The following is a 24,902-nucleotide window of genomic DNA, read 5'->3' on the forward strand; positions in this document are numbered from 1 at the left end:
CACAGTTAGCTGTGATGCAGACCCTTACAGTGCAGCCTTCTGTGCACCGGGCCTACATGGAACAGGCCGAGGCTTCTGGGTGGCAAACCCTAGTGAGTGAGCTGTGCTAGAACGTGGAGGCCTGCTGCAGACCTCAAGTTCGTGTTCTCACACTATACCATTTCTACAAGTAACCTTTTCTCTCTTCGATAAATTAACCTTAGCCTACTTTAACTTTTTTCCCTTTAAGACTTTCAAAAACTTTTGATTCTTGTAATAATAAGTAGCTTAGGGGCCAGGGCTGTGGCGTAGCAGGTAAAGCCGCTGCCTGCAGTGCTGGCATCCCACATAGGTGCCGGCTCGAGTCCTGGATGCTCTACTTCTGATCTGGCTCTCTGTTATGTCCTGGAAAAGCAGTGGGAGACGGCCCAAGTCCTTGGGCTCCTGCACCCACGTGGGAGACCCAGAAGCTCCTGGCTCTTGGCTTTGGATCGGCATAGCTCCGGCTGTTGTTGCCATCTGGGGAGTGAACCAGCGAATGGAAAAACTCTCTCTGCCTCTGCTTCTCTGTAACTCTGCATTTCAAATAAAATAAATAAATCCTTTTAAAAAATAATACTTAAAACAAAAATAATAGCTTAAAACATGAACACAAGGGCCGGCGCTATGGCACAGTGGGTTAATGCCCTGGCCTGAAGCTCCGGCATCCCATGTGGGTGCCAGTCCAAGACCCGACTGCTCCACTTCCGATCCAGCTCTTTGCTATGGCCTGAGAGAGCAGTCGAAGATGACCCAAGTCCTTGGGCCCCTGCGCCCATGTGGGAGACCCTGAAGAAGCTCCTGGCTCTTGGCTTCGGATCCGCCTAGCTCCGGCTGTTGTGGTCAATTGGGGAATGAACCAGTGGATGGAAGACCTCTTTCTGCCTCTCTTCTCTCTGTGTAACCCTGACTTTCAAATAAATAAAAAAATCTTTAAAAAACAAACAAAAAAACACGAACACAGAGGTAGGCATTCAGCCTAGTGGCCAAGATGCTGGTTAATACTCCCAGATAGACCTGTATGGAGCTCCTGGCTCCTGGCTTCAGCCTGGCCCAGCCCTGGCTGTTGTGACCATTCAGAGTGTGAACCAGATGAAAAATCTCTCTGTCTCTCTGCTTTTCATATAACTAAATCAATCTTAGGAAAAGAGTACAACAATTAGATCTGAATATAGCTCCCCAAACTCTTAACTGCTCCCCCCCGCCCCAAAAGGCTCCCACCTCCCACATCAGAGTGCCTGGATCTAATGCTTGGCTTTGGCTCCTGACTCCAATTTCCTACTAATGAGCATGCTGGGGGCAGCAGATGATGGCTCAAGTAGCTGGCTCCCTGTCACCTACATGGAGATTTGTACTGAGTTCCCAGATCCTAGCTGTTATGTTGTCTGCCTCTCAGATAAAAATAGAATTTTAAACCCAAGCACATAGTAGTTAATAGGAATTTTCCAGCTCTATGTAATCTTACTGCACCCCTACTCATTCACTGCCTGTCATTGATCTGAACATCACTGAAACTGTGTGTGTATGTACACAGAGTACACTATGTACATGGTGTGGACCCACATGCCGGCAGGGGGAGCTTTCTCCTGGAAGTGGAGTGAAAGCTACAGAGAAGCCGTTCCTGCCAGAGCTGAGGGGAAGCCGCTTCTCTGGTCCACTCACTCCAGTGCCTGTGATACTCCCTTCGCTCCTCCCTATTTGTTATTGGTAGAATTATATTTCCTTTGTTTTTAGTGTTGCATTTCTTTAAACATTATCTTTAAGTGTTATGCTTACATTTTCATTCTTGGCTTCCTTTTAGGGTAATCGATTTCACTCCCTGAGCCCCTCACAAGCAGGAACCTGTCCCTATCTTTGTATCCTGGGAACCTCCAGGGAGAAGACAGGACGGTGTCCGAGCTGCTACTTAGTTGCCTGTGGGCGCCCAGGCAAGCTTCCCGGTGCCCAGAGCCAGAGATCCCGCATGGCCAGACAGGACTGGGTGCCGAGCAGCCTCAGCAGAACCACAGGCAGTGACCTCTGCCTCTCCCAGTGGCCTTTGGCTTATTTTTAATGTGATTTCTGAGTCTGTGCTCGTTAAAAGCACTAATTAAAAGTCTCTGAAGATCTCTTTCTCTGTTTCTTCCTGTCACTCTTTTAAATAAATCTAAAAATTTAAAAAAGCCTGACCTAGTTCATGCTTTTAAAAAAAAAAAATATTTGAAAGGCAGTAGACAGGAAGGGAGAGAGACAGACAGGACGATCTCCCGTATGCTGGTTCATACCCCAGATTCCTGCGACATCTGGGGCTGAGACTGGTCTGGAGTCAGCAGCGGGGAACTCAGTCTGGGTCTCCTGCATCAGTGGCAGGAACCGATCTGCTTGAGCCATCACCTGCTGCCTCCAGGGTCTGCGTTAACAGGAAGCTGAAATCCCATGCTGACTTTTTCTGACATGGATTCTCTTTGGTTCATTTATCAACATGGGGAGAAGTAATTTGACACAACTTGCCTTTGGCTGGTCTGGCCTCGCCAGGTTTGGGGTGAAGGAGATGTATATCATTCCAGGTTCTAAGATGTGGAGGTTCTGTGAGAACTAGGATGATGCTGTCACAGGGCTGACCTGTGGTGGGGGTGGGGTCATACCTGAAGAGGAGAGAGGGTGAACTCACCTCCTATACTCCATCCCCACTGTCTACCGTTGGCGGCTGAAGAATCTGAGCAGGCTCTGCTGGGCTTGGAGCTGCCTGGGCGGGCTCTCTGGTGGCTGAATATCTGGAGCCTGGTGGTTGGATACAGGGCTTCTCATGGCCGCACCCCACTGCCTGCAGGTGTGATGGGTAGGGGCTCCTCTTGCTGGGCCTTGGGGCACACTGTGTATAGCTGTATACCTGGTGATGTGATGCACCCACTGAGACACTGAAGGTGACCCACACAACATGGGCTGAGCCTGCACATGGCCCCTGATGCTGCGTTAATGAGATGCTCACCAAGACTCTGGTTCCTTGTGGCTCTGGAGGAGCTGAACCTGGAAAACACACAGAAGAGTGAAGGGCCCAGGAGCCCACTGCCTGCTGGAGCAGCATAATGGAGGACGTGCCCCCCACTCGGGGCAGAGCGGCTGCCATGGGACAGCCTTGTCACAGCCCCGTGCCAGGGACAGGTGATGCAGCTGCTGACCTGACTGTGGGGCAGCCTCTTCTCACTTAGGTCAGGACACTTGCTTTCAGGGTATCTTCCAATAATATATAAAAATACCAAATCAAGAGGACAATAGAGAAAACAGGTAGAAGCAGTCACTTTACAGAGGTAGAGGCAGGGCAGCTGTACATACAGGGGTGAAGTACAGCAGAGGGTCTGGGACACACCCAGGGTGGAGTGCTACAGACTGCCAGGCAGCAAGTGACCCAGACTCCCAGAAGCCTTTGGGTTCTGAGCCCCAAGTCCCCCAGGAATTCTGCTTTGAAGCTTGAGAGTGTGCCAAGATGTGAACAGAGGCTTGTCGGACACAACCAGAAGGTCTTAGGACCCTTCTGTCAAAAAGGACTGTGGATCCAAGAGCTTCTGTTAGGGTTACGTCCAGTGATCTTTGCTGTATTAGACATTAGATAGAGGACACTCGATCAGCTGGAGCAGGTTAGGCACGGGCAATAGGACTTGAGATGTGTCACAGACCCATGGGTGCTCCTGAGAGCCAGAGAGGAAGTCCAGGCTAAAACAGGGCACTCCTCCAGCAGGAACCACTTGATATGAGAAATGGTCACAGCATCATTGGCTTTAGGATGAGGAAGAGTCTGTAAGGGGTTGCTTTATCACTACCACACTCAGAGGAGTGGCCCCCTACGTCGTCATCAGCGAATGCGGATGTCTGGCACTGACAGTGTGCAATGGCTTAAGCGTCCCACACTTGCAGCAGGTAACGCTGCTAGGGATTGGGGTGTGGCAGTGAGAGCTCCATGCCATGCCTCCACACAATGGTACAGCACAGTGGTGGTGACAGGAGTACTCCCATGAGGCACAGAGCAGACTGCTCACCACAGACCTGCTGTTTGCTGCCACCTTGTTCTTGGGGAACATGTCAAGGCCATGGCCAAACCAGGATACAAGTTCACAACCAGGGCACCCTTCTCATGAGAGATGAGAGGGCAGGAGACATTCTTGCATCTCCGATGCTGGCCATGGGTCAGACACAGTGGATTCCCTGCTGGCAGGGGCTGTCTCCTTGGCCTGCTCCCTCCTTTCCAAGAGGTGATCAGTCTGAAGGTCAGGCTGGGGAGCTGGGTCCAGGCAGGGTTCGTGACCCTCACTGACCTCCAGTGGCTCAATTTGTCCTGAGCCGCCACACAGTAGAGGAGGCAATGCAATCTGCTGAGGTCTGCAGAACTCCCAGGAGGGGTATGGATTTTGTTCTTCTTCAAACCTGGGGGCTCAGAATCATTTTATTTACAACAATGGCACTCATCTGCAGTGTTCTACACCAAGTCAAGTTCCCCTCATGATACTCGTCCAAAGCCAGGCAGGACGGCGGCAGTCTGGGAAGGAGTCATCAGAAGAGGTCTCTGCTCAGCGGTTGGAGCTGGGTCCCCATGCGCCGGCTCAGCTCCTGCAGCACCTGCTCCTCCTTCTGGTACATCTGAAATAAAGGGGTGGAGAGCACTGCCCTCTAGGAAGGGATGCTGGCTGCCAGCTCCCTACCCGCCTGGTGTCCCTGATCTTGCCCAAGGGCTGCTCCTTGTAGCCCATGTCCAGAGTGTGGCCTGGAGAATCCTGGGCCTTGTGGATCCTGCCCAGGCCAAAGAGCGGAACCTAGTTCTACCTACTTATACAAGCACTTGTGCCTGTCAGCCAGCAAAGCTCCAGGTAGGCAGAGAAAATGGTGGCAGTAGGGATGGTGGAGTGGGGGTGGGGCTGTGGGAGGGGTCAGAGGAGCAGGGAGGCGTGGCCCAGGAAAAGTGGAAAGGCTTGAGGGAGAAGGGCTTTGGGTGATCCATGGCATGTGGGCAGTGGGGTGAGAAGGAGACATAGGGTCAGCATCTGGGGCTGAAGGGAGCTGAGCTGGCGTGGCAGGTGTGGGTCTTTTTTTTTTTTTTTTTTTTTAATAAAAGGTGAGATGGGGTGGCCTGGTGATGGCCTGATTTGGGGTGTGTCTGTGGGAGTGTTTTAGAGGTGAGTCTGCTGATATTAGTGGACCAGATGTGAGGGCCTGGACTCCATGTGGGCTGCTCTGTCAATCACCTGGCAGCCCTGGAGCTCTATCCTGAGAGCTGGGACCCACGCCTCTCTTGCCTTGGACATCAGAACTCCTTCTCTCCATCCTTCTGGCCTGAACCAGTGGTTCCCTTGCCAGTTCCAAAGCTTTCAGACTTGGACTAAGCCATGCTGCTGGCATCCCAGGGTCTCAGCTCATGGCCTGTGGAGTGGTGAGTTCTCAGCTGTCATAATGTGTGGTCCAATTCCCCTAAGAAGCCCCTTTCACATGTGGACACAAGAGTCTATCACCCATTCATTCCATCTATAGGGAACCTGGCGACGGTCAGCTCCTGCCCAACGCAGATGCCCACCTTGCACAGGCTGGGAGGCCATGCTCCTACCTTCCGCCACTCAGCCTCTGTGCTATGTGTGAAGCCCAGCAGGTGGCACAATCCATGGGTAGCAGTCACCTGTCAGAAAATCAAACAGCTCATGGGATGATCCCATAGGAATCGATGGGCTAAATATCACTTTTCAGAACACTTTTTCCATTAAGCTGAGGGGAGACAAATCTGGAAGGTACTGGGGTTTAAATCTTCCCACTTTGGCCAAGAAGTCAATTTGCTGCCCTCTAGGAATAAAAACTGAAACGATTTCCTTGGGAGCTTCTGTGTTTCCACAGCTGTGTCCTCTCTCTCTCTTTCACCTGACCTGGCACAGGGCACACAGACCCCACCTTCTAGTTACCTAGTTACCCCCTTCTCTCTGCTGTGGCTTCCCCCTGTAATCCTGTGGTACCTGTGGTGACAGTGAGGCCACAGGGGTCATGTCCTAGCACCTTTACATGGTCCATTTCTTTTTTTTTTTTTATTTTTTTTTTATTTTTTATTATTATTATTATTTTTTTTTATTTTTGACAGGCAGAGTGGACAGTGAGAGAGAGACAGAGAGAAAGGTCTTCCTTTTGCCGTTGGTTCACCCTCCAATGGCCACCGCGGTAGCGCGCTGCGGCCGGCGCACCGCGCTGTTCCGATGGCAGGAGCCAGGTGTTTATCCTGGTCTCCCATGGGGTGCAGAGCCCAAACACTTGGGCCATCCTCCACTGCACTCCCTGGCCACAGCAGAGAGCTGGCCTGGAAGAGGGGCAACCGGGACAGGATCGGTGCCCCGACCGGGACTAGAACCCGGTGTGCCGGCACCGCAAGGCGGAGGATTAGCCTGTTGAGCCACGGCGCCGGCCTACATGGTCCATTTCGTTAGGACACGCGACTCCTGCATCCCCACTTACAGCCAGGGCGTCATAGTAATCTTCTTTGTCTTTGCACTGCTGGAAAATGTACTCCACTCCCAGGAAAATGTCCCCCAAGTTATAGTCATCTGGAGAATCAGGCTGGGGGAATTCACCTGCCTTCAGATTCTAAAAATGAGAAACACAGATTGGAGAAGATAGCCTCAGACCGGCCACAGGATTCACCTGGAAAACCCTGCTGGCAGTGGGCTCTCGGACCACACAGCTCTAGCTGCATGCCCGACGTCTGGGCCCAGGGTGGACCTGTGGAGAGCAATAGCACAGCCACTAGACAGAGTGACTGGGAATGCTCCCACCTGGCCAGATGAGGCCCTCTTCATTTCTTTCATCCCTCCCAATTCTGAATCACACAAATCTGCAACTTCTAGAGTTACATCATCAGACAGGCATTTTGGTATTTTCCTTCTTTGCACTTCCCGTTTTATGCTAAACAGTGTTTTGTTGCATTCTCCACACAAAGACATGGTTTAGAGCTGTCATGCTAAGACAGTCATCTATGGCTTGTATTTTTTTTCCTATTATGGAAAACAGTAATTGACACATTTATATGCTATGCTTTTAAAATTTTATTTTCTTCTTTTATTTCCTCAGGTGTGATTAAAAGTACATAATCTTTTTGTTAAAGATTTATTTATTTATTTGAAAGTCAGAGTTACACAAAGAGAGAGAGAGAGGTCTTCCATCCGATGGTTCACTCCCCAGTTGGCCACACAGATGGAGCTGTGCTGATCCCAAGCCAGGAGCCAGGAACTTCCTCCGGGTGTCCCACGTGGGTGCAGGGGTCCAAGGACTTGGGCCATCTTCCACTGCTTTCCCAGGCCATAGCAAAGAGCTGGATTGGAAGTGGAGCAGTTGGGTGTTGAACAAGTGTCCTTATGGGATGTGGGCGCTTCAGGCCAGGGCGTTAACCCACTGCATCAGAGCACCGGCCCCAAATAATCTTTTTCTTAAAAGATATATTTGGCTGGCGCCGCGGCCCACTAGGCTAATCCTCTGCCTGGGGCGCCAGCACCCCGGGTTCTAGTCCCGGTCAGGGCACCGGATTCTGTCCCAGTTGCCCCTCTTCCAGTCCAGCTCTCTGCTGTGGCCCGGGAGTGCAGTGGAGGATGGCCCAAGTGCTTGGGCCCTGCACCCGCATGGGAGACCAGGAGAAGCACTTGGCTCATGGCTTCGGATCAGCCCGGTGCGCCGGCTGCAGCGCGCAGCTGGAGGGGCCAATGGGGGGTGAACCAACAGAAAAGGAAGACCTTTCTCTCTGTTTCTCTCTCTCTCTCACTGGCCACTCTGCCTGTCAAAAAAAAAAAATTATTTTATTTATTTGGAAGGCAGAGTTAGAGAGAGGCAGAGGCAGAGAGCTGGATTGAAAGTGGAGCAGCCAGGACTCATATGGGATCCCAGCACCACAGGCAGCGGCTTTAGCAGCTAGCCACAGCGCCGACCCCTACATAATCTTTTAGAAGCTCTTCAAGTCCTGCATATTGCCAAATTGCTTTCCCAGGAGCCAGCGCTGTGGTACAGCTGCTCCACTTCCGATCCAGCTCTCTGCTGTGGCCTGGGAAAGCAGTAGAAGATGGCCCAAGCCCTTGGGCCCCTGCACCCACGTGGGAGACCAGGAGGAAGCTCCTGGCTCCTGGCTTGGGATCAGCACAGCTCCAGCCGTGTGGCCAACTGGGGAGTGAACCAGCGGATGAAGACCTCTCTCTCTCTTTCTCCTCTCTCTCTCTCCCAGCGGATGAAGACCTCTCTCTCTCTCTCTCTCTCTCTCTCTCTCTCTCTCCTCTCGCTCTCGGAAACTCTGCCTTTCAAGCTGCTTTCCCAAAGGTTGCTCCAGTTTCCGCTGCTGCTGACAACATCCGCAACCTGAAGTCATTTACATTAATCCGCAGCCCGCACGTTTCCGGCTGAATACGCCGTCTTCCATTCTTCAGCGTTATTTTAATTTTCCGAGTCCACCACTATGCATTACTGAGTCAGGCTCTAGCGCAGCGCCCTCCGCGTCTCCCCCGCGCTGCGGGCGTGAGAGGGCGGAGCGGGCGTGGGCGCAGGGGCGCGGCCCGCGGGAGGGGCGCCCGCCGCGGCTGTGAGAGCTTCCCAACAAGAAACCCCGCCCCTAACCCAGGTGAATACGGACTCGGGAGGGCCGGTGGGCGAGAGCGCGACCACTACCTCGTGGAACGGGAACGAGAGCACGTCGGTCGGCGCGTTTTTCCCTCTGTAGACTCGGTTGATGCGCTGAATGCTCCGGCTGTCCACGCAGACGACGCCCAGGTCAAAGGTCTGCACGCCGAGGATCTTCCTCACGGCCTCGAGCCTGCGGCGGAGCGGCGCCCTCCTCAGCGGCACGGCTCGCTGCAGGTTCCGGACCACCAGGCTCATCCCGGAGCCGACCGGGCGGACCTGACAGGGAACCTGGGGGGGGGTGGCGTGCACCGCCGGGAAAATGTCGGCGTCCTGAGGCCGCACCGGCCGCCGGGCGGGCCCCGGAGGGCGCGGTGCGCGGTGGGAGAGCGGGCAGGGGGCGCGGAGGCCCGGGGCTCCCCGACCGACTGCCCTCCGGCCGGGAGAGACCGCGCCCGCGCTCGCACCGGGCTCTGAGGCCGCGGCCGGCCGCACCGAGGGCGGAACGCGAGCGCCGCGCGCCGCGGCCGGACCCGGCCCGCGCGGACCGGAAGTCGGTCCGCCGCGATTTCTGCCCGCCGCTCGGGGAAGCGCGGGCTGCGGCGGCCGCGCCTGCGCCTACAGCCGGGGCTGCCGGGGCGCCGCGCGGGGCGGGCCTGGGAGTCCTGCGGCGGAGGGCGAGCGGGGGAGCGCCGCCCGCCGAGCCGGGGACGGGCCGCTCCGGGGAGGGCGGCGCTGCGAGCCCCGGGGAGACGCCCGGCGGCCGGTCTGGGCCCGAGGGCGCCGCCGCCCGCCGCCCGGTAGCGGCCTGCTTGCGTTTTCGGGGCGGAGGGCCGGGGAGGCCTCTCCCAGCGCGGGCCCGCACCCTCGGGTGAGTGCTTTGGCCGGTGGAGCCATGTCCTGGGGTGTCGCCAGGGTGGGGGAAAAACCCTGGAAGAAGTATTCCGTGCTCTGGTTGTTTGGGGAGAAGTTAGATGGGAGGAAACATTGAAACACTGATGTGTTAACGGTGTTACATTGTAATCCTCTGGCTACGCAGACCGGGAAATGTCAGAGGTTCCCCTCTGCAGATGAAAAGCGGTTTGTAATGGTGTTCATCTTCTTATCGCCAACTGAGGTTCTTCATGAATTTACCAGCCAAGTAAAACTATTTGGAACATTTTAAAAAGATTTATTTATTATTTATTTGAAAGGCAGAGTTGGAGGCAAAGAGAGATGTCTCCCATCTGCTGGTTCACTCCCCAAATGGCCGCAAGGGCTTGAGCTGGGCCGATCCGAAGCCAGGAGCCAGGAACTTCTTCCAGCTGGAGCCCAAGGATTTGGGCCATCTGCTGCTGCTTTCCCAGGCCATAACAGAGAGCTGGAGATTTGAAATTTTTTTAATCTTAAAGGATCATGTAACAGGAATTTATTTGAACCATTCTCCACACCACCCTTCAACAGAAGAACCTATTGCGTGCCTTTTAAATAATTATCCTTAAATCAGTGACATGACTAAAAATCCTTTTCTTACTCTTCCGATAGGACGTAGTTTTGACGGTCTGAATTTTTGTCTTTCAGCTCATCCTGAAGATAGAGGGCAGTTTCCTGCTGAGGAAGAGGGCTAACTTTGTACATAGTTTTTTGTTTACCTTAAGCAATTTAATCGGAAGATGAACCCACCAAATCCTTTCAGTGGGCAGCAACCTAGTGCTTTTCCAGCCTCTGCTAGTGGTCCCATAGGAACATTTCAGGCGAAGCCCCCATTTCGATTTGGTCAGCCTTCTCTTTTTGGGCAAAACAACACATTGTCTGGGAAGAACTCGGGATTTTCACAGGGATCCAGCTTCCCAGCGGCTGCTGGAGTAAGCCATTCCTCTTCAGTGCAAACGTTAGGATTTGCCCAGACTTCCAGTGCTGGACTCTTTTCTGGACTTGAACACACTCCTACCTTTGCAGCTACTTCTGGGCCTTCAAGTTCATCTGTACCTGCAAACCCAGGATTTAGTTTTAAATCATCCACTAACCTTGAGGTTTTCCCAAGTACTTCTACTTTTGGACCAGAAGGTGGAGAATTACCTGGCTCTGGTTTTGGAAAAACAGAGTTCACCTTTAAACCTCTGGAAAATGCAGTCTTCAGACCAATACTGGCAAATGAGACTGAGCCAGAGAAAACCCAGAGCCAAATTACTTCTGGATTTTTCACATTTTCCCACCCAATTAGTAGTGGACCTGGGGGCCTGGCCCCTTTTTCTTTTCCTCCTGTGACCAGTAGTTCAACTACCAATTCAAATTTTACCTTTTCAAAACCAGTTAATACTAATAATTCATCATCTGCCTTTGCCCCTGCATTGTCTGGCCCAAGTGCAGAGGAAGAGAAGAGAGGCTCGAAATCAGTATTTGGAAGTTGTAACAGCAGCTTCAGCACCTTTCCCATGTCCTCTGTGTCGGTGGGTGAGTCCTTCCCAGTCAGTAAAACAGGCGTCAGACAAGGGTGTGAAGAAGCCGTTTCGCAGGTGGAGCCACTTCCCAGCCTCATGAAAGGACTGAAGAGGAAGGAGGACCAGGATCGCTCTCCGAGGAGACATGGCCATGAGACACTAGAAGACTGGGATCCTCTGTCCCGGGGCGACCATCCTCCAGATAAACGGCCTGTCCGCCTGAATCGACCCCGGGGAGGCACTCTGTTTGGTCGGACGATACAGGATGTCTTCAAAAGCAATAAAGAAGCAGGTCGTCTGGGTAACAAGGAATCTAAAAAGGAAACTGGCTTCCTGGAGGCTGGGGAAAGTGACCACATGGCCATCCCAGGAGGGAGTCAGTCTGTCCTGGCACCTTCCCGGCTTTCGGGTGTGAATAAAGAGGAAGAAACCGAAAGAGATAAAAAAGAAGGTGAGCTCTGAGAATGTACAACACAGAGTACATCCTGCTGGCAGGTTTCCTTCAGGCTCGCCAGACGTTAGCTTGAGTTTTCAGATACATTTCCTGTAAACGTTAGGAATTCTAACACGGGACTTCTAACCAGATCTTAGATCCCTGAACATTCCTTTTGGGTGTTGGTGCTTTCTGTTGTTGGAAAGCATTCTGTACGATGGTTTATATGTCCATTCTCTGAACCTGTAGATTCTCTAAGAGGAACTCCCGTGAGGCAGAGTAAAAGGAGTGAGAGCGTGGACAGTCTCGGAGGCTTGTCTCCCATGGAAGTCACAGCAATCCAGTGCAAGAACATCCCTGACTATCTCAACGACAGAACTATTCTGGAGAACCACTTCGGCAAAATCGCGAAGGTGCAGCGCATCTACACCAGGCGCAGCAAAAAGCTTGCCGTGGTGCATTTCTTTGACCATGTGAGTACTCCAGACTTGCCGTTGTTACCTGCACTCACCCCGTTTGTTGTTAGTCTTCATGTAGTAGTTCCTTGTGTTCCAGAATACAGAGAAAGTACTCGCTCAGCGTAGCGAGACTAGGATGGCAGTTTCTTTTGTAACTTGGAGGCATTTGTGAAAGCTCAGGGTGCTCTGGAAATGCTCTGCCAGTGGTTTGCTGAGTCGGGTTCATGAGACATGCTCGCGTGGGAACTGTCACCACACGGCAGTTTTCCTAACTTGAGTTTGCAGGTTTTATTTTTATTTGATCATGCTATATGATCACTGTAAATATTCAAATACAAACCCTTGAAATCTTGCTAACCACAGTCCCCAGAGATAACTACTGTTACTTTTTGGCTTAATACTCTGACTTTAAAGTTTTCATCTTCTTGTTATATTTTTAAATTTTTATTTTCATTTTGTTTGAAGGGAGGATGAGAGGTAGGTAGAGGGGAGGGGGGGAGAGAGAGATTGATTGATTGACTCATCCGTCTTCCATCTGGTGATTTACTCCCCATGTGCCCATAATAGCTAGAGCTGTACAAGGCTGAAGCCAGGAGCTGGGAACTCAGTCCGTCTCCTACATGGGTAGCAGGAACCCACATAATTGAGCTGATCACTGCTGCCTTCTTGGGTACATGTTAGCATGAAGCTGGAATCAGAAGAAGATCTGGGACTTGAACCCAGACACTGATGTGAGATGCAAGTGTCACAAGTCGTATCTTTTTTAAAAATATTTATTTATTTGAGAGGTGGAGCCACAGACAGAGAGAGGAAGAGACAGAGAGAAAGGACTGTCATCTGCTGGCTCACTCCCCAAATAGTCACAACAGCTGGAGCTGGGCTGATCCTAAGCCAAGACCCAGGATCTTCTTCTGGGTCTCCAACTTGGGTGCAGGGAACCAAGCACCAGAACCATCCTCCACTGCTTTCCCAGGCCACAGCAGAGAGCCAGATTGGAAGAGGAGCAGATAGGGACACATGGGACACCGGCACCGCAGGCAGTGGTCAGCCACCCCCCCCCCCTTCCTTTTTAAGATTATTTATTTGAGAGGCAGAATAACAGAGAGAGAGAGGTCTTTCATCTGCTGATTCACTCCCCAAATAGCCTCAATGGTTAGAGCTGGGCCTATCTGAAGCCAGGAGCTAGGAGTTTCTCCCACGTTTGAATGGGGGCCCAGGCATTTGGGCCATCTTCTGCTTTTTGAAGCCATTGTCAGGGAGCTGGATCAGAAGTGGAGTAGCTAGGACACAAACTGCTGCCCACATGGGATGCCAGCACTGAAGGTGGAGGTTCAACCTGCTGTGCCACAGCACCACACCCCTCCACTCCCACCCCGTAGCACCTTTTTTTTTTTTTTTAAGGAAGCATTTTACTTATTTTACTTCTTCTTCTTCTTCTTCTTCTTTTTTTTTTTTTTGACAGGCAGAGTGGACAGTGAGAGAGAGAGAGACAGAGAGAAAGGTCTTCCTTTAACGTTGGTTCACCCTCCAATGGCCGCTGCAGCCGGTGCACCGCATTGATCCGAAGCCAGGAGCCAGGTGCTTCTCCTGGTCTCCCATGCGGGTGCAGGGTCCAAGGACCTAGGCCATCCTCCACTGCTTTCCCAGGCCACAGCAGAGAGCTGAACTGGAGAGGAGCAACCGGGACAGAATCCGGTGCCCCGACCGGGATTAGAACCCAGGGTGCCAGCACCGCGGGCGGAAGATTAGCCTTTTGAGCTGCTGCGCCAGCCCTCTTTTTTTTTTTTTTTTTTTTTTAAAGATTTGTTTATTTATTTATTTGAAAGGCAGACTTACAGAGAAACAGAGGCAGAAAGAGAATCTGTTGGTTCACTCCCCAGATGGCTGGCTGCAGTGGCCAGAGCTAGGAGCCAGGAGCTTCTTCCAGGTCTCCCTTGTGAGTGCAGGGGCCCAAGGACTTGGGCCATCTTGTACTGCTTTCCCAGGCCATAGCACTGAGTGGGGTCAGAAGTGGAGCAGCTGGGACTCGAACTGGTGCCTATATGGGATGCTGGCACTGCTGGTGGTAGCTTTAACTGCTGTTGCCACAGTGCTACCTCCCTGGTAGCATCTTTTTTTTTTTTTTTCTTAAGATTTATTTACTTATTTATTTGAAAGGCTAAGTTACAGATAGAGGCAGAGAGAGAAATTCCATCAGCTAGTTTACTCCCCAGAAGGCCGCAGTGGCTGGAGCTGTGCCTGTCCGAAGCCAGGACCTAGGATCTTCCGGGTCTCCCATTCTGGTGCAGGGGCACAAAGACTTGGGCCATTTTCTTCTGCTTTTCCAGTCTATAGCAGAGAGCTAGATCAGAAGAGGAGCAGCTGGGGTACCAACCAGTGCCCATATGGGATGCTGGCACTGCAAGTGGCAGCTTTACCCACTAAGCCACAGTGCCGGCCCCCCCGGTAGCATCTCTCTTTTTTTTTTTTTTTTTTAAAGATTCATTTATTTATCTGAAAGAATTACACGGACAAGGAGAGGCAGAGAGGTCTTCCATCACTGGTTCACTCCCCAGTTGGCCGCAACGACCAGAGCTGTGCTGATCCGAACCAGGAGCCAGGAGCTTCCTCCAGGTCACCCACGCGGTGCAGGGGCCCAAGGACTCGGGCCGTCTTCTACTGCTTTCCTAGGCCATAGCAGAGAGCTGGCTCAGAAGTGGAACAGCTGGCCCTGACATAGGATGCCAGCACTGCAGTTAGCGGTTTTATCTGCTAACCCACATCACGGGCTCCGCCCCCTGGCAGCATCTTAACTGCTGCGCCTATTGCCTGCCTCTGTAATTTGACTTTAAGTATATACATATTACATTGGTTGTAGGATACATATACTGCTCATGTTAATGTAGCTTTATGGCTTTATTATTTTCTCTGAATATTCTTTTGGGAAAAAATGAGAGTTTCTTGGGAATATATAAAGTAGAAAGCATGTTTTCTTAACTTTTTTGATAGAAGTGTTCTTTGTCAGTGTTATGAAAAAACCAGAAATCCCTATTGGAGACTGCAGGGAAAGACACAAAATCATCTGTAATTCTGCTCTCTGATGCCAACTATGAATATTATAGTTAATGTCTTTGCAAGTAGGTGGGCATTATTGTTTGATTAGCTCATTTCCTTTGTTTAAATCCCCAGGAGTGGAATTTTTGTGTCAAAATATGCTCAACAAACATTTTTAGGACTTTTGCTGTGTTTCCTGTCCTATTGATTGTTTAAAAACTCTTCAGTTGCATAAATTATAGTCGTGTGTTGTGCACTGTTATTTCCAGAATGTTTTCATCTTTCCAAACAGAAACGGAAAGCATTAAATAGGAACACCCCATCTAATCCCCAGCTCCTGGTGTCCTGTAATCTACTCTGTTGATATGAATTTGCCTGTTCTAGATATTTCCAATACATAAAATCATACAATATTTATCTTTTTGCATATCTTATTTCATGTTACATGTTTTTGAGGTTTGTCCGTATCATAGCATGTGTCAGAACCTCATTCCTTTTCATGGGTGAATAATACCCTATTGTGTGGATGGATCACATTTTGTTAATCCGCTTGTCTGTGGTTGGACCTTCTGGTTCCAATAATGATGCTGTTGTGATCATACAAATTTTTGTTGTGTCCTTGCTTTCATTTTTCTTGAAATTTTTTTTCAAAGATTTGTTTATCTGGAAGGCACAGAGAGAAAAAGAGAGAGAACTGGTTCATTCCCCTAAATGGCCACAACAGCCAGGGCTGGGCCAGGCTAAGGTCAGGAGCCTGGAGTTTCTTGGTCTCTCACAAGGGTGGCAGGGACCTAAGCACTTGGGCATTCTTCCACTGCTTTCCCAGACATATTAATTGGGAGCTATATTGAAAGCAGACTGGTACTCTTATGGGATGCTGGCATTTTAGGCAACGGCTGGTTTAACCTGCACCACAACAGGTTAAGATTGTTGTTGGGGCCTGTGCCATGGCACAGTGGGTTAATCCTCTGCCTGCGGTGCCAGCATCCCATTTGGGCCCTGGTTCTAGTCCTGGCTTCTCTTCTTCCAATCCAGCTCTCTGCTGTGGCTTGAGAAAGCAGTAGAAGATGACCCAGGTCCTTGGGCCCCTGCACTCATGTGGGAGACCGGGAGGAGGCACCTGACCCCTGGCGTCAGATCAGTGGAGCTCTGGCTGTAGTGGCCATTTGGGGAGTGAACCAATGGAAGGAAGACCTTTCTCTATGTCTCTCCCTCTCACTGTCTGTAACTCTACCTCACAAATAAATAAATAAATGAAATCTCAAAAAAAAAAAAAAAAGATTGTTGCAATTGGCTTATTTTCTAGCCAAACCTTAAGTGTTTTTATTATGTAGTTTATTAACTATTGCCATTGTAAACAATTCGTTGATACAAAGCTAATCACCCCGTCTTCTATTACCCAGTAGCAACCCCAGCTACCTGGTGTGCTGTGTATTTTTCTAGACATTTTTATATTTGCAGGTAGAACAGGTAGGGCTTTTGTAGATGTGGTTTTTGTGGTGAATGATATCCCGTGTGTATCGTTTTGCAGCTTCCTTTTGTGTTTCAGTGTGACTTGGCAGTCTTTTTGTTTCTGTGTGTGTAATTAGCTGGTGAAAATCTTCTCACCAAATGACACAGGCAAGTTTGTGGATTCTGTCACAGTAGAGTTGATATTTCAAAAAGGAAAAAGCAAGCACGTGCATGTGATACACTCGAGGAGGTGAGGACGAGGCCACAACAGCTGCAGGCAGTCGGTGAGGGCAGAGCACCGTGGGGGGAAGGGCCGCTCTGGTGTCCACAAGGCTCCTTGTTTTTCTGAATGATCTGTTTAGTGAATTGGAGATTTCAGTCTTGTTTCCTTTGGTTTCCTCAAGGCCTAATGTGAGGTATGGACTGTTTTCCAGGCATCTGCAGCCCTGGCTAAAAAGAAGGGGAAAAATTTGCATGGAGACATGACTATCTTTTGGCACAAGAAGAAAACAAGTGAGTTTTCATTTATTCTTTTCACAATCTGATGCTCTGTATGCAAAGCCCTTTGACCTTTGAGTGTGAATCTTTTCCCAGCACAGGAGAGAGGCTTGCTCTTATGTCTCAGTTGTTTCCTGGGGGCTCTTTATGTCTTCGTGTGGCACAATGATAAGAACATTACTTTCTCAGAGCAGAAGACTCCAATGCCAGGTGATCTTAATAGCATAAACTTGATCTGACTCTTGCATCCTCAGGTCCCAACAAGAAACCCTTTTCTCTAAAGGAGAAGAAACCAGGTGACGGGGAAGCCGGCCAGGGCAAGGAGGACGTCCCCTTTCAGCACTCCCCTCTTGGCAAGCCCGTGGTGAGGGCTGCAACTGGTGGCCTCCTGAATAAAAGGTGGGTTGGTCCCTCCCAGTGACTGTTCAGGAAGAAGGATGAGAAGGAGGGTTACACAGTGACATCCACGTAAGGACTGGGGACATGCATGCAGGGGGCCTTGAGCCTTGGCAGGGAAAGCTGAGGTAGAGAGGTGAGAGTCCTGCACCTGCCCCCAACCAGTATAGACGATGAGGCTCGGTGATTGGGAGAGTGAGTCTTTTTTTTTTTTTTTTTTTTTTTGATTAAAGATGTTTATTATAAGCATAGTTTCTTTTCCCATATTAAAAAGAAAACAAATAGGCCGGCGCCGCAGCTCACTTGGCTAATCCTCCGCCTGCGGCGCCGGCACTCTGGGTTCTAGTCCCGGTTGCTCCTCTTCCAGTCCAGCCCTCTGCTGTGGCCCGGGAAGGCAGTGGAGGATGGCCCAAGTCCTTGGGCCCTGCACCCACATGGGAGACCAGGAGAAGCACCTGGCTCTTGGCTTTGGATTGGCACAGTTCCAGCCGTGGCGGCCATTGGGGGGGTGAACCAACGGAAGGAAGACCTTTCTCTCTGTCTCTCTCACTGTCTAACTTTGCCTGTCAAAAAAACAAACAAAAAAACCCCACGTGATTGGAAACATTGAAAATGGAAACTGGGTTAAAACTATTCACAATTAAAGAAAAAAGAAACCTATTCCCAAGTCCATTATAAAGTAACGTGTGAATAAAGGAAAAGGTACTTTGGAATTTAAAATTAGGGAAGCCTACATTTGACTTAGATGTCAGGAAAAGGGGTTGGGGGAGAAAAATTAACCAAAGTCAAGGAGATGCTTCACATTTTAGTCTTTAATTAAGCACATAAAACTGTACAATTTAATACATTGAAGAGTAAACTCTCTGAGTCTGACACCTGTCAACTGCAGACATGACAGAGCAGTGCTTTTGCGTCTCCCATCTTGTCGGCACGCACCACGACCTATGTTCTGCGATGGTTCTTTGAGGCTGCTCTGTTTTTTTTCCCCCATTTAGGCATTTTCTCTGGAAGAAACTGATCAGAAGCTTCTGTAGATGGCCTAGTCCTTTCTATTTTTTTATTGGTAAAGATTTATTTATTTGAAAGGTAAAGTGACAGAGAGGGAGACACAGAGAGATCTTCCATCTGCAGGATCACTCCTCAAATGTTTGCAAAGGTCAGGACTGGACCCGGCTGAAGCCTGGAGCCAGTAATTCCTTCCTGGTCTCCCATGTGGGTGGCAGGGGCCCAAGCACTTGAGGCCATCTTCTCTGATTTCCCAGGTACATTAGTGGAAGCTGGATCAGAAGTCAAGCAGCTGGGACTGTGGTTGGAGATCTGATGTGGAATGTGGCCATTGTAGTTGGCAGTTTACATTGCTGTGCTGTAACACCAGGTTCCTGGCCTAGTCCTTTTAGCTGCAGCCACAGGAGATCCTGGGATCATTTTCTACTTGAGTGGGAGGGACATAGGACAGCAGAGCGTCTGTCTGTGCCCCAGATTGCCTGCTTCTGTGAGTGCACAGAGTGTGGTACCCCATGGCCATTCAGTATCTACCTCCCATAAAATGGAAACATTTCTTCCTTGATCTTCTTGTTCAGTCCCATATACCATGTAGCTGCATGCTGTAGTGCCGTCTGTTTAACTGTACGTGCAGTGACTTTCCCCCTGGAACGTCTGGTTGTAAGAATCATTTATAGCAGTTTCCAACCTGCCTTTTTGCTGGCCCAGCTTATCTCAGTGATGGGACACTGTCTGGACTGTGTTCAGTGGGAGCTTTATTCACAGCCCCAGGCCAGGGTTAGCTTCTGCTTGGTTATGCCATCCTGTCTGGTGAATTTGGTTCCCAAAGACTTCTCCCTGGGCTGTGGCCGTGTTCCTGATTGACTCCCATTTTTGTTTCCTTATAGCCTGCTTCAGCAGGTCTCCTTTTTTATCATCTGATCTTCTGGTCAGCCTATGAGGGCACCTCAAAAAGATCTTGGAAAAATGGAATGAAAGAAAGTGTGTTTTTGGGGTGGGTGTTTGGCACAGAAGTTAAGGAGCCACTTGGAATGCCGGCATCCCATGTCAGAGCCTGGCTGCGCTTCATATTCCAGCTTTCTGCTGACGCATACCTAGGAGGCAGCAGTGATGGTTCAACTGCTTGTGACCCTACCACCCACATGAAGACTGTACTGGGCTCCTGACTTTGGGCTTCCCCAACCCCAGCTGTAGTGGGTATTTGGGGAATGAACAGTAGGTGGAAGATTTCTGCTTGTCTTTCTCTGTTTCTCAGCTTTTCAAATAAAAATGATGAATATAAAATCCTCTTTAGGCCGGCGCCGCGGCTCACTAGGCTAATCCTCCGCCTTGCGGCACCGGCACACCGGGTTCTAGTCCCGGTCGGGGCACCGATCCTGTCCCGGTTGCCCCTCTTCCAGGCCAGCTCTCTCTCACTATCCACTCTGCCTGTCAAAAATAAAAAAAAAATTAAAAAAAAAAAATCCTCTTTACAAAAACTAAGTTTTTGGGACTGGCATTGTGGTACAGCAGGTTAAGCTGCTGTCTACAATGCCAGCATCCCATATGAGTGTGGGTTTGAGCCCCAGCTGCTTTGCTTCTATTTTAGCTCCCTGCTAATGCCTTTGAGAAACCAGTAGAAACCTGAGTACTTGGACCTCTGCCACCTACATGGGAGACCATGATGTAGTTCCAGGCACCTTGCTGTGGCCTGGTCCATCTCTGGCCATTGTGGACCAGACAGTCCATTTGGAGAGTGAACCAGCAAATAGAAGATCTCTCTCTCTCTCTCTCTCTCTCTCTGTTACTCTACCTTTTAAATAAAAAATATTTTTATAAAAAAAACCATAAATTTGTGGTAAAAAATTTTTGAAATCCACGTATGGTTTCCTTGTAAAATGCATTTTCTTTCTTTTTAAAAGATTTTTATTTATTTGAGAGATAGAGTTGCAGAGAGAGAGACAGAAAGGTTCTTCCATCTGCTGGTTCACTCCCCAAATGGCTGCAACAGCCAGGGTTGGGCCAGGCTGAAATGGGGAGCCTGGAACTTTATCTACGTCTCCCATGTGGGTGGCAGGGGCCCAAGTGCTTAGACCATCTTCCACTGCCTTTCCAGACAGATTAGCAGGGAGCTAGATTGGAATTGGGACAACTAGGACTTGAACCAGTGCCTATGTGGGATGCCAGTATCATAGGCAGCAGCTTAACCCGGCTGCACCACATCCTGGGCCCCTCCATGAATTTTTTTTTTTTTTTTTTTTGACAGGCAGAGTGGACAGTGAGAGAGACAGAGAGAAAGGTCTTCCTTTGCCGTTGGTTCACCCTCCAATGGCCGCCGCAGCTGGCACGCTGCGGCCAGCGCACCGCGCCGATCTGATGACAGGAGCCAGGTACCTATCCTGGTCTCCCATGGGGTGCAGGGCCCAAGCACTTGGGCCATCCTCCACTGCACTCCCTGGCCACAGCAGAGAGCTGGCCTGGAAGAGGGGCAGCCGGGACAGAACTGGCGCCCCGACCGGGACTAGAACCCGGTGTGCCGGCGCCGCAAGGCGGAGGATTAGCCTAGTGAGCCGTGGCGCCAGCCCCCTCCATGAATTTTTTGAAGACCCCTCTGTGTTTTCCTCACTTTCCATTTTGTGATTAGTGGTTTTGTTTCTGATTTTCCTTTGGTTTCCTCCTTTAAGCCAGTATTTTCTGACATCCAAATTCAGAAAATGTTGAAACTCAGCTTAAAAATGGGGAAGTTGAGAAACAATACATTGTCCTTTTTAGTATGTCTTTTTAATCAAAATAGTTACCTATTAAAACATGTAGCCAGAGGCTGTCATTGTGCTGTAGCCAGGAAAGCCACCGCCTGTGATACCAGCATCCCACATGGGTGCTGGTTTGGGTCCTGGCTGTTTTGCTTCTGGTCCTACTCCCTGCTTGTGTGCCTGGGAGGGCAGTAGAGGATGGCCCAGGTGCTAGGACTCTTGCCAGTCACATGGGAGACCCAGGTGAAGCTCCTGGCTTCAGCCTAGCTCTGCCCCAGCCATTGTGGGCATCTGGGGAGTGAACCAGTGGATGGAAGATCTCTCTCTCTCTCCCTCTATAAATAAGTAGATCGAAAAAATTTAGCCGAAATATTTCCTTAATATTAAAGTTTTTTTCTTTTTTTTTTAGGCTGAATTTTATTTCTTTGAAATAGAAGTCTACACATATTTTAGCTATTTAAATAAGCTTACCATTTTTTTTTTTTTAAGATTGATTTGAAAGGCAGAGTTAGAGAGAGAGAGAGAGAGAGAGATGTTCCATCTGTTGGTTCACTCCTCAAATGGCTGCCAACAGCCAGGGCTGGACCAGACCAAAGCCATGAGCCTGAACTCCATCTAGGTCTCCCATGTGGAAGTCAGGGGCCCAAGTACTTGAGCCTTCTTTTGCCTTCCCAGGCTCATTAGCAGAGAGGTGGATTGGAATTGGAGCAGCCAGGACTTGAACTGGCGCTCATATGGGATGCTTACATTGTAAGCAGTGACTTAGACCACTGTGCCACAATGTTGACCGCTCAATTTATTTTATTTTATTTATTTATTTTTAAGAAAGTTTTTATTTAATGAATACAAATTTCATAGGTACAGCTTTAGGAATATAGTGGTTCTTACCTCCATACCCATCCTCCTACCCGACTCCCGTCCCTTTCTGCATTAAGATTCGTTTTTAATTAACTTTATATACAGAAGACCAACTCAATACTAAATAAAGATTTCAACAATTTGCAACCACATAGACACAAAGTATAAAGTACTATTTGAGAACAAGTTTTACAGTTAATTTTCATAACAGAACTCATTAAGGACAGAGGTCCTACATGGGGAATAAGTACACAGTGATTCCTGTTGTTAATTTAACAACACTCTTATTTTTGACATCAATGAATACCTAAGAATGTTGATATTAGCTGCCTAGGCCTTGGAAGCCTTTTGAGTCCACAAACCCCATCAGTATTTAGACAGGGCCTTAGTCAAAGGGATAGTTCTCTCTTCCCTTCAGAGAAAAGTACCTCCTTCTTTGATGGCCCCTTCTTTCCCCTGGGTTCTCTTTCACAGAGATCCATCATGTAGGACATTTTTTTTTGCCACAGTGTCTAGGCTCTCCATGCCTAAATGCTCTCATGGGCTTTTCAGCCAGATCTGAATGCCTTAAGGGCTAGTTCTGAGGTCAGAGTGCTTTTAAGTTCTATCTATGTTATTACCAGACACTTGGTCTTATTTATATGATCCCTTTGACACTTAATCCTATCTATATGATCAGTTACACACTTAATATGATCACTTTAGTACGATGGCATTAGTACCACCCAATTTAATGGGATTTGGAGTTCCATGGCAAGTTTTTAGCTCTACCCTTAGGAGTAAGTCCATGGGAATGTGTGCTGTACAGCTTCTCCCTCTTTTATTCCCACTCTTATTTTTTACTGGGATCTATTTTCAATTGACTTAATACACCTATGATTAATTCTATGTTAAGAGTTCAACCAATAGTATTAAGTAGAAAAAAATAGAAAAAAAAAACTTTCTTGACAGTCAAGATAAGGGCTATTCAAGTCATTGCTCCTAATGGTATTGATTTCACTGCTACAGATTTCCTTTTAGGTGCTCTGTTAGTTATCACAGATCAGGGAGAACATATAGTATTTGTCCCTTTGGGACTGGCTTATTTCACTAAGTATCATTTCCATCTTCATCCATTTTGTTGCAAATGACCGGATTTTGTTTGTTTTACTGCTATGTGGTATTCCATAGAGAACATGTCCCATAATTTCTTTATCCGGTCTTCTGTTGGTGGACTCTTCAATTTTTAAAAGTATGAGATTTCAAAATTATAAGAAAGATCAGTGGATAATGTATCATTTGTTCTTATTACCAGCTATCAAGGGTCATCTTATTTTGATATTTGTAGTTTCTCAGACTTGGAGGATGAGAGAATCTTGAAAGATGAAGAGACAATCTTGGAAATGGAAATGACATGAAGGCCTGATCCACAGGAGCCTTTACTGTTGTGTGCTTTCTTTGTAGCTCTCCAGTGAAGAAGGCAAGTCTTCTTAAAGCCCATGCGTTTGAGGGAGATGCTTTTGACTCTGGGTCTGAAGGCTCTGAGGGTCTCGGGCTGTGTGTGTCATCTTTGAGCACTCTGATAGGCACCGTGGCTGAGACTTCGGAGGAGAAGTACCGACTGCTTGACCAGAGAGACAGAATCATGCGACAAGGTAGGGTCTGTAATGGCAGAGGTCCCAGAGGCCTGGCTAGCTTGTGGTGAGGTCGTCTGCGTAGGAGCCACTTAGAAGGGTTCTTCTTTCCTCTGGCTCTACTGTCGCTGACTCCTTGTTTCTCTCTCATGGGCTACATCTGATTTGTCTACTCGTCTTCCTCAGGGCTATGTACATATATGTGCAAACATATCTGCTCATGCATGCATGTAGTGATTTGGGAAGATTCAGAGGAACCTGCCTACATCCCTAGGACAGAGGGAGCTGGGTGTCTGAGGGCAGGCGTGAGATAAATTTTTACACCTCTAGAATGTTATTAGCCACTCAAAAAGTATTCCAATAACATGAAAAATAGGTTTTTAAAAGAAAATTCATGGAAAATTCACATCATGAAAAAATTACATGGATTTCAAGCCCTTCTTGCATCAAATAAAAATATATTCAATTTCCATGAATTTTATGAAGGAACAAAGGAAAAAACACATGTATTCTTTGTAAACTTTTTTCCTTAAACTTCATCTGTAGGAGTTTCTTCTTTAGAACCTATAAATAATTAGGATGATCATGAAGCTTCTGTGGCACATTTGTGAAAGCTGCTATGCATTGTATCACTGACATGTGATTTCTGCAGATAAAATTATTACTAGAATTGGAATTTTCCAAAATAGAAATAAATTTTTTTGAGTTGTGAAGTTGTCACATTAAATATCATTTGTAAGATACATTTGTAACTATTCTGTGTGTCAGAATGGTAGCCTACTTATTTAGGTGAAGATCCTGTTACCTACCATTATGTGATTTCTATTATGTTAAAAATAAGAATGTTGAGATAGACTTTAGAATATTTTGAATGTTTGCATTTAACAAATTATTATTTTTTTTGAGGCACAGAAGGAGAGAGGCAGATGGGTAAACTAAGAAAGCTTTCATTCTCTGGTTCAAAAATGCCTACAGGGGCTGGTGCTGTGGCGTAGTAGGTAAAGCCAACACCTGCAGTGCCTGCATTTCATGTGGGCGCTGGTTTGAATCCCAGCTGCTCCTCTTCCGATCCAGCTCTCTGCTATGGCCTGAGACAGCAGTGGTGGCTCCTGGCTTATGATCGGCACAGCTCCGGCCATTGTGTTCAGTTGGGGAATGAGCCAGCAGATTGAAGATCTCTCTCCCTCTCTCCCTCTCTCCCTCTCTCCCTCTCTCCCTCTCTCCCTCTCCCCCTCTCCTTCTCTCTCTGTGAAAGCTGGGTGGAGTTCCAGGCTCTTGGCTTATGCCCTGGCTGTTGCTGGATGGAACCAGTGGATGGAAGAGCTCTGTCTGTGTCTTTTTCTCTCTCTCTTCCCCATGTTCCCCTTTCAAATAAATAAAATTAAAAAAAAAAA

General features: G+C 48.8%; 2 protein-coding genes across 6 annotated transcripts in view; one reads left to right on the top strand and one right to left on the bottom strand.

Moving 5' to 3' along the window:
• Positions 1–3,059: 3,059 nt before the first annotated feature.
• Positions 3,060–9,086, bottom strand: YBEY (ybeY metalloendoribonuclease). 3 transcript variants are annotated; one of them, XM_062204234.1, is made up of 4 exons: positions 8,662–9,086; positions 6,475–6,603; positions 5,558–5,656; positions 3,064–4,629 (listed from the first exon to the last, which is right to left on the bottom strand). In XM_062204234.1, exons 1-4 carry the CDS (start codon positions 8,869–8,871, stop codon positions 4,543–4,545), a joined length of 525 nt encoding a protein of 174 aa, XP_062060218.1. In that variant the 5' UTR covers positions 8,872–9,086; the 3' UTR covers positions 3,064–4,542. The 3 variants fall into 3 exon arrangements, with proteins under 3 accessions (XP_062060236.1, XP_062060218.1, XP_062060227.1); XM_062204243.1 differs by having other exon boundaries at positions 3,068–4,629; positions 5,588–5,656; positions 8,662–9,080; XM_062204252.1 differs by lacking the exon at positions 6,475–6,603 and having other exon boundaries at positions 3,060–4,629; positions 5,588–5,656.
• Positions 8,593–24,902, top strand: part of MCM3AP (minichromosome maintenance complex component 3 associated protein) — a 70,552-nt gene continuing 54,242 nt past the window's right edge. The window contains exons 1-6 of one of the 3 annotated variants that reach the window (XM_062204220.1): positions 8,593–8,614; positions 10,174–11,484; positions 11,716–11,939; positions 16,844–16,922; positions 17,162–17,306; positions 23,339–23,529. In XM_062204220.1, coding sequence (XP_062060204.1) covers positions 10,266–11,484; positions 11,716–11,939; positions 16,844–16,922; positions 17,162–17,306; positions 23,339–23,529 — 1,858 coding nt within the window. In that variant the 5' untranslated portion in view covers positions 8,593–8,614; positions 10,174–10,265. Of the gene's footprint in view, positions 8,615–8,679; positions 8,771–9,400; positions 9,485–10,173; positions 11,485–11,715; positions 11,940–16,843; positions 16,923–17,161; positions 17,307–23,338; positions 23,530–24,902 lie in introns of those variants that run through there. The other 2 variants (XM_062204211.1, XM_062204201.1) reach the window with 2 other exon arrangements.

Source organism: Lepus europaeus, chromosome 2, assembly GCF_033115175.1.
Source record: "Lepus europaeus isolate LE1 chromosome 2, mLepTim1.pri, whole genome shotgun sequence".
In the NCBI taxonomy this organism is placed as follows: domain Eukaryota; kingdom Metazoa; phylum Chordata; class Mammalia; order Lagomorpha; family Leporidae; genus Lepus; species Lepus europaeus.

What these genes read in the sequence shown, in the direction of transcription:
- YBEY (XM_062204234.1), bottom strand. Translation starts at nt 8,871, where the DNA reads ATGAGCCTGGTGGTCCGGAACCTGCAGCGAGCCGTGCCGCTGAGGAGG. An exon ending in TCTCGTTCCCGTTCCACGAG is followed by an intron (nt 6,604 to 8,661) that starts GTAGTGGTCGCG and finishes TCTCATTTTTAG; the next exon opens with AATCTGAAGGCAGGTGAATT. An exon ending in GGCCTCCCAGCCTGTGCAAG is followed by an intron (nt 4,630 to 5,557) that starts GTGGGCATCTGC and finishes CCTTTATTTCAG; the next exon opens with ATGTACCAGAAGGAGGAGCA.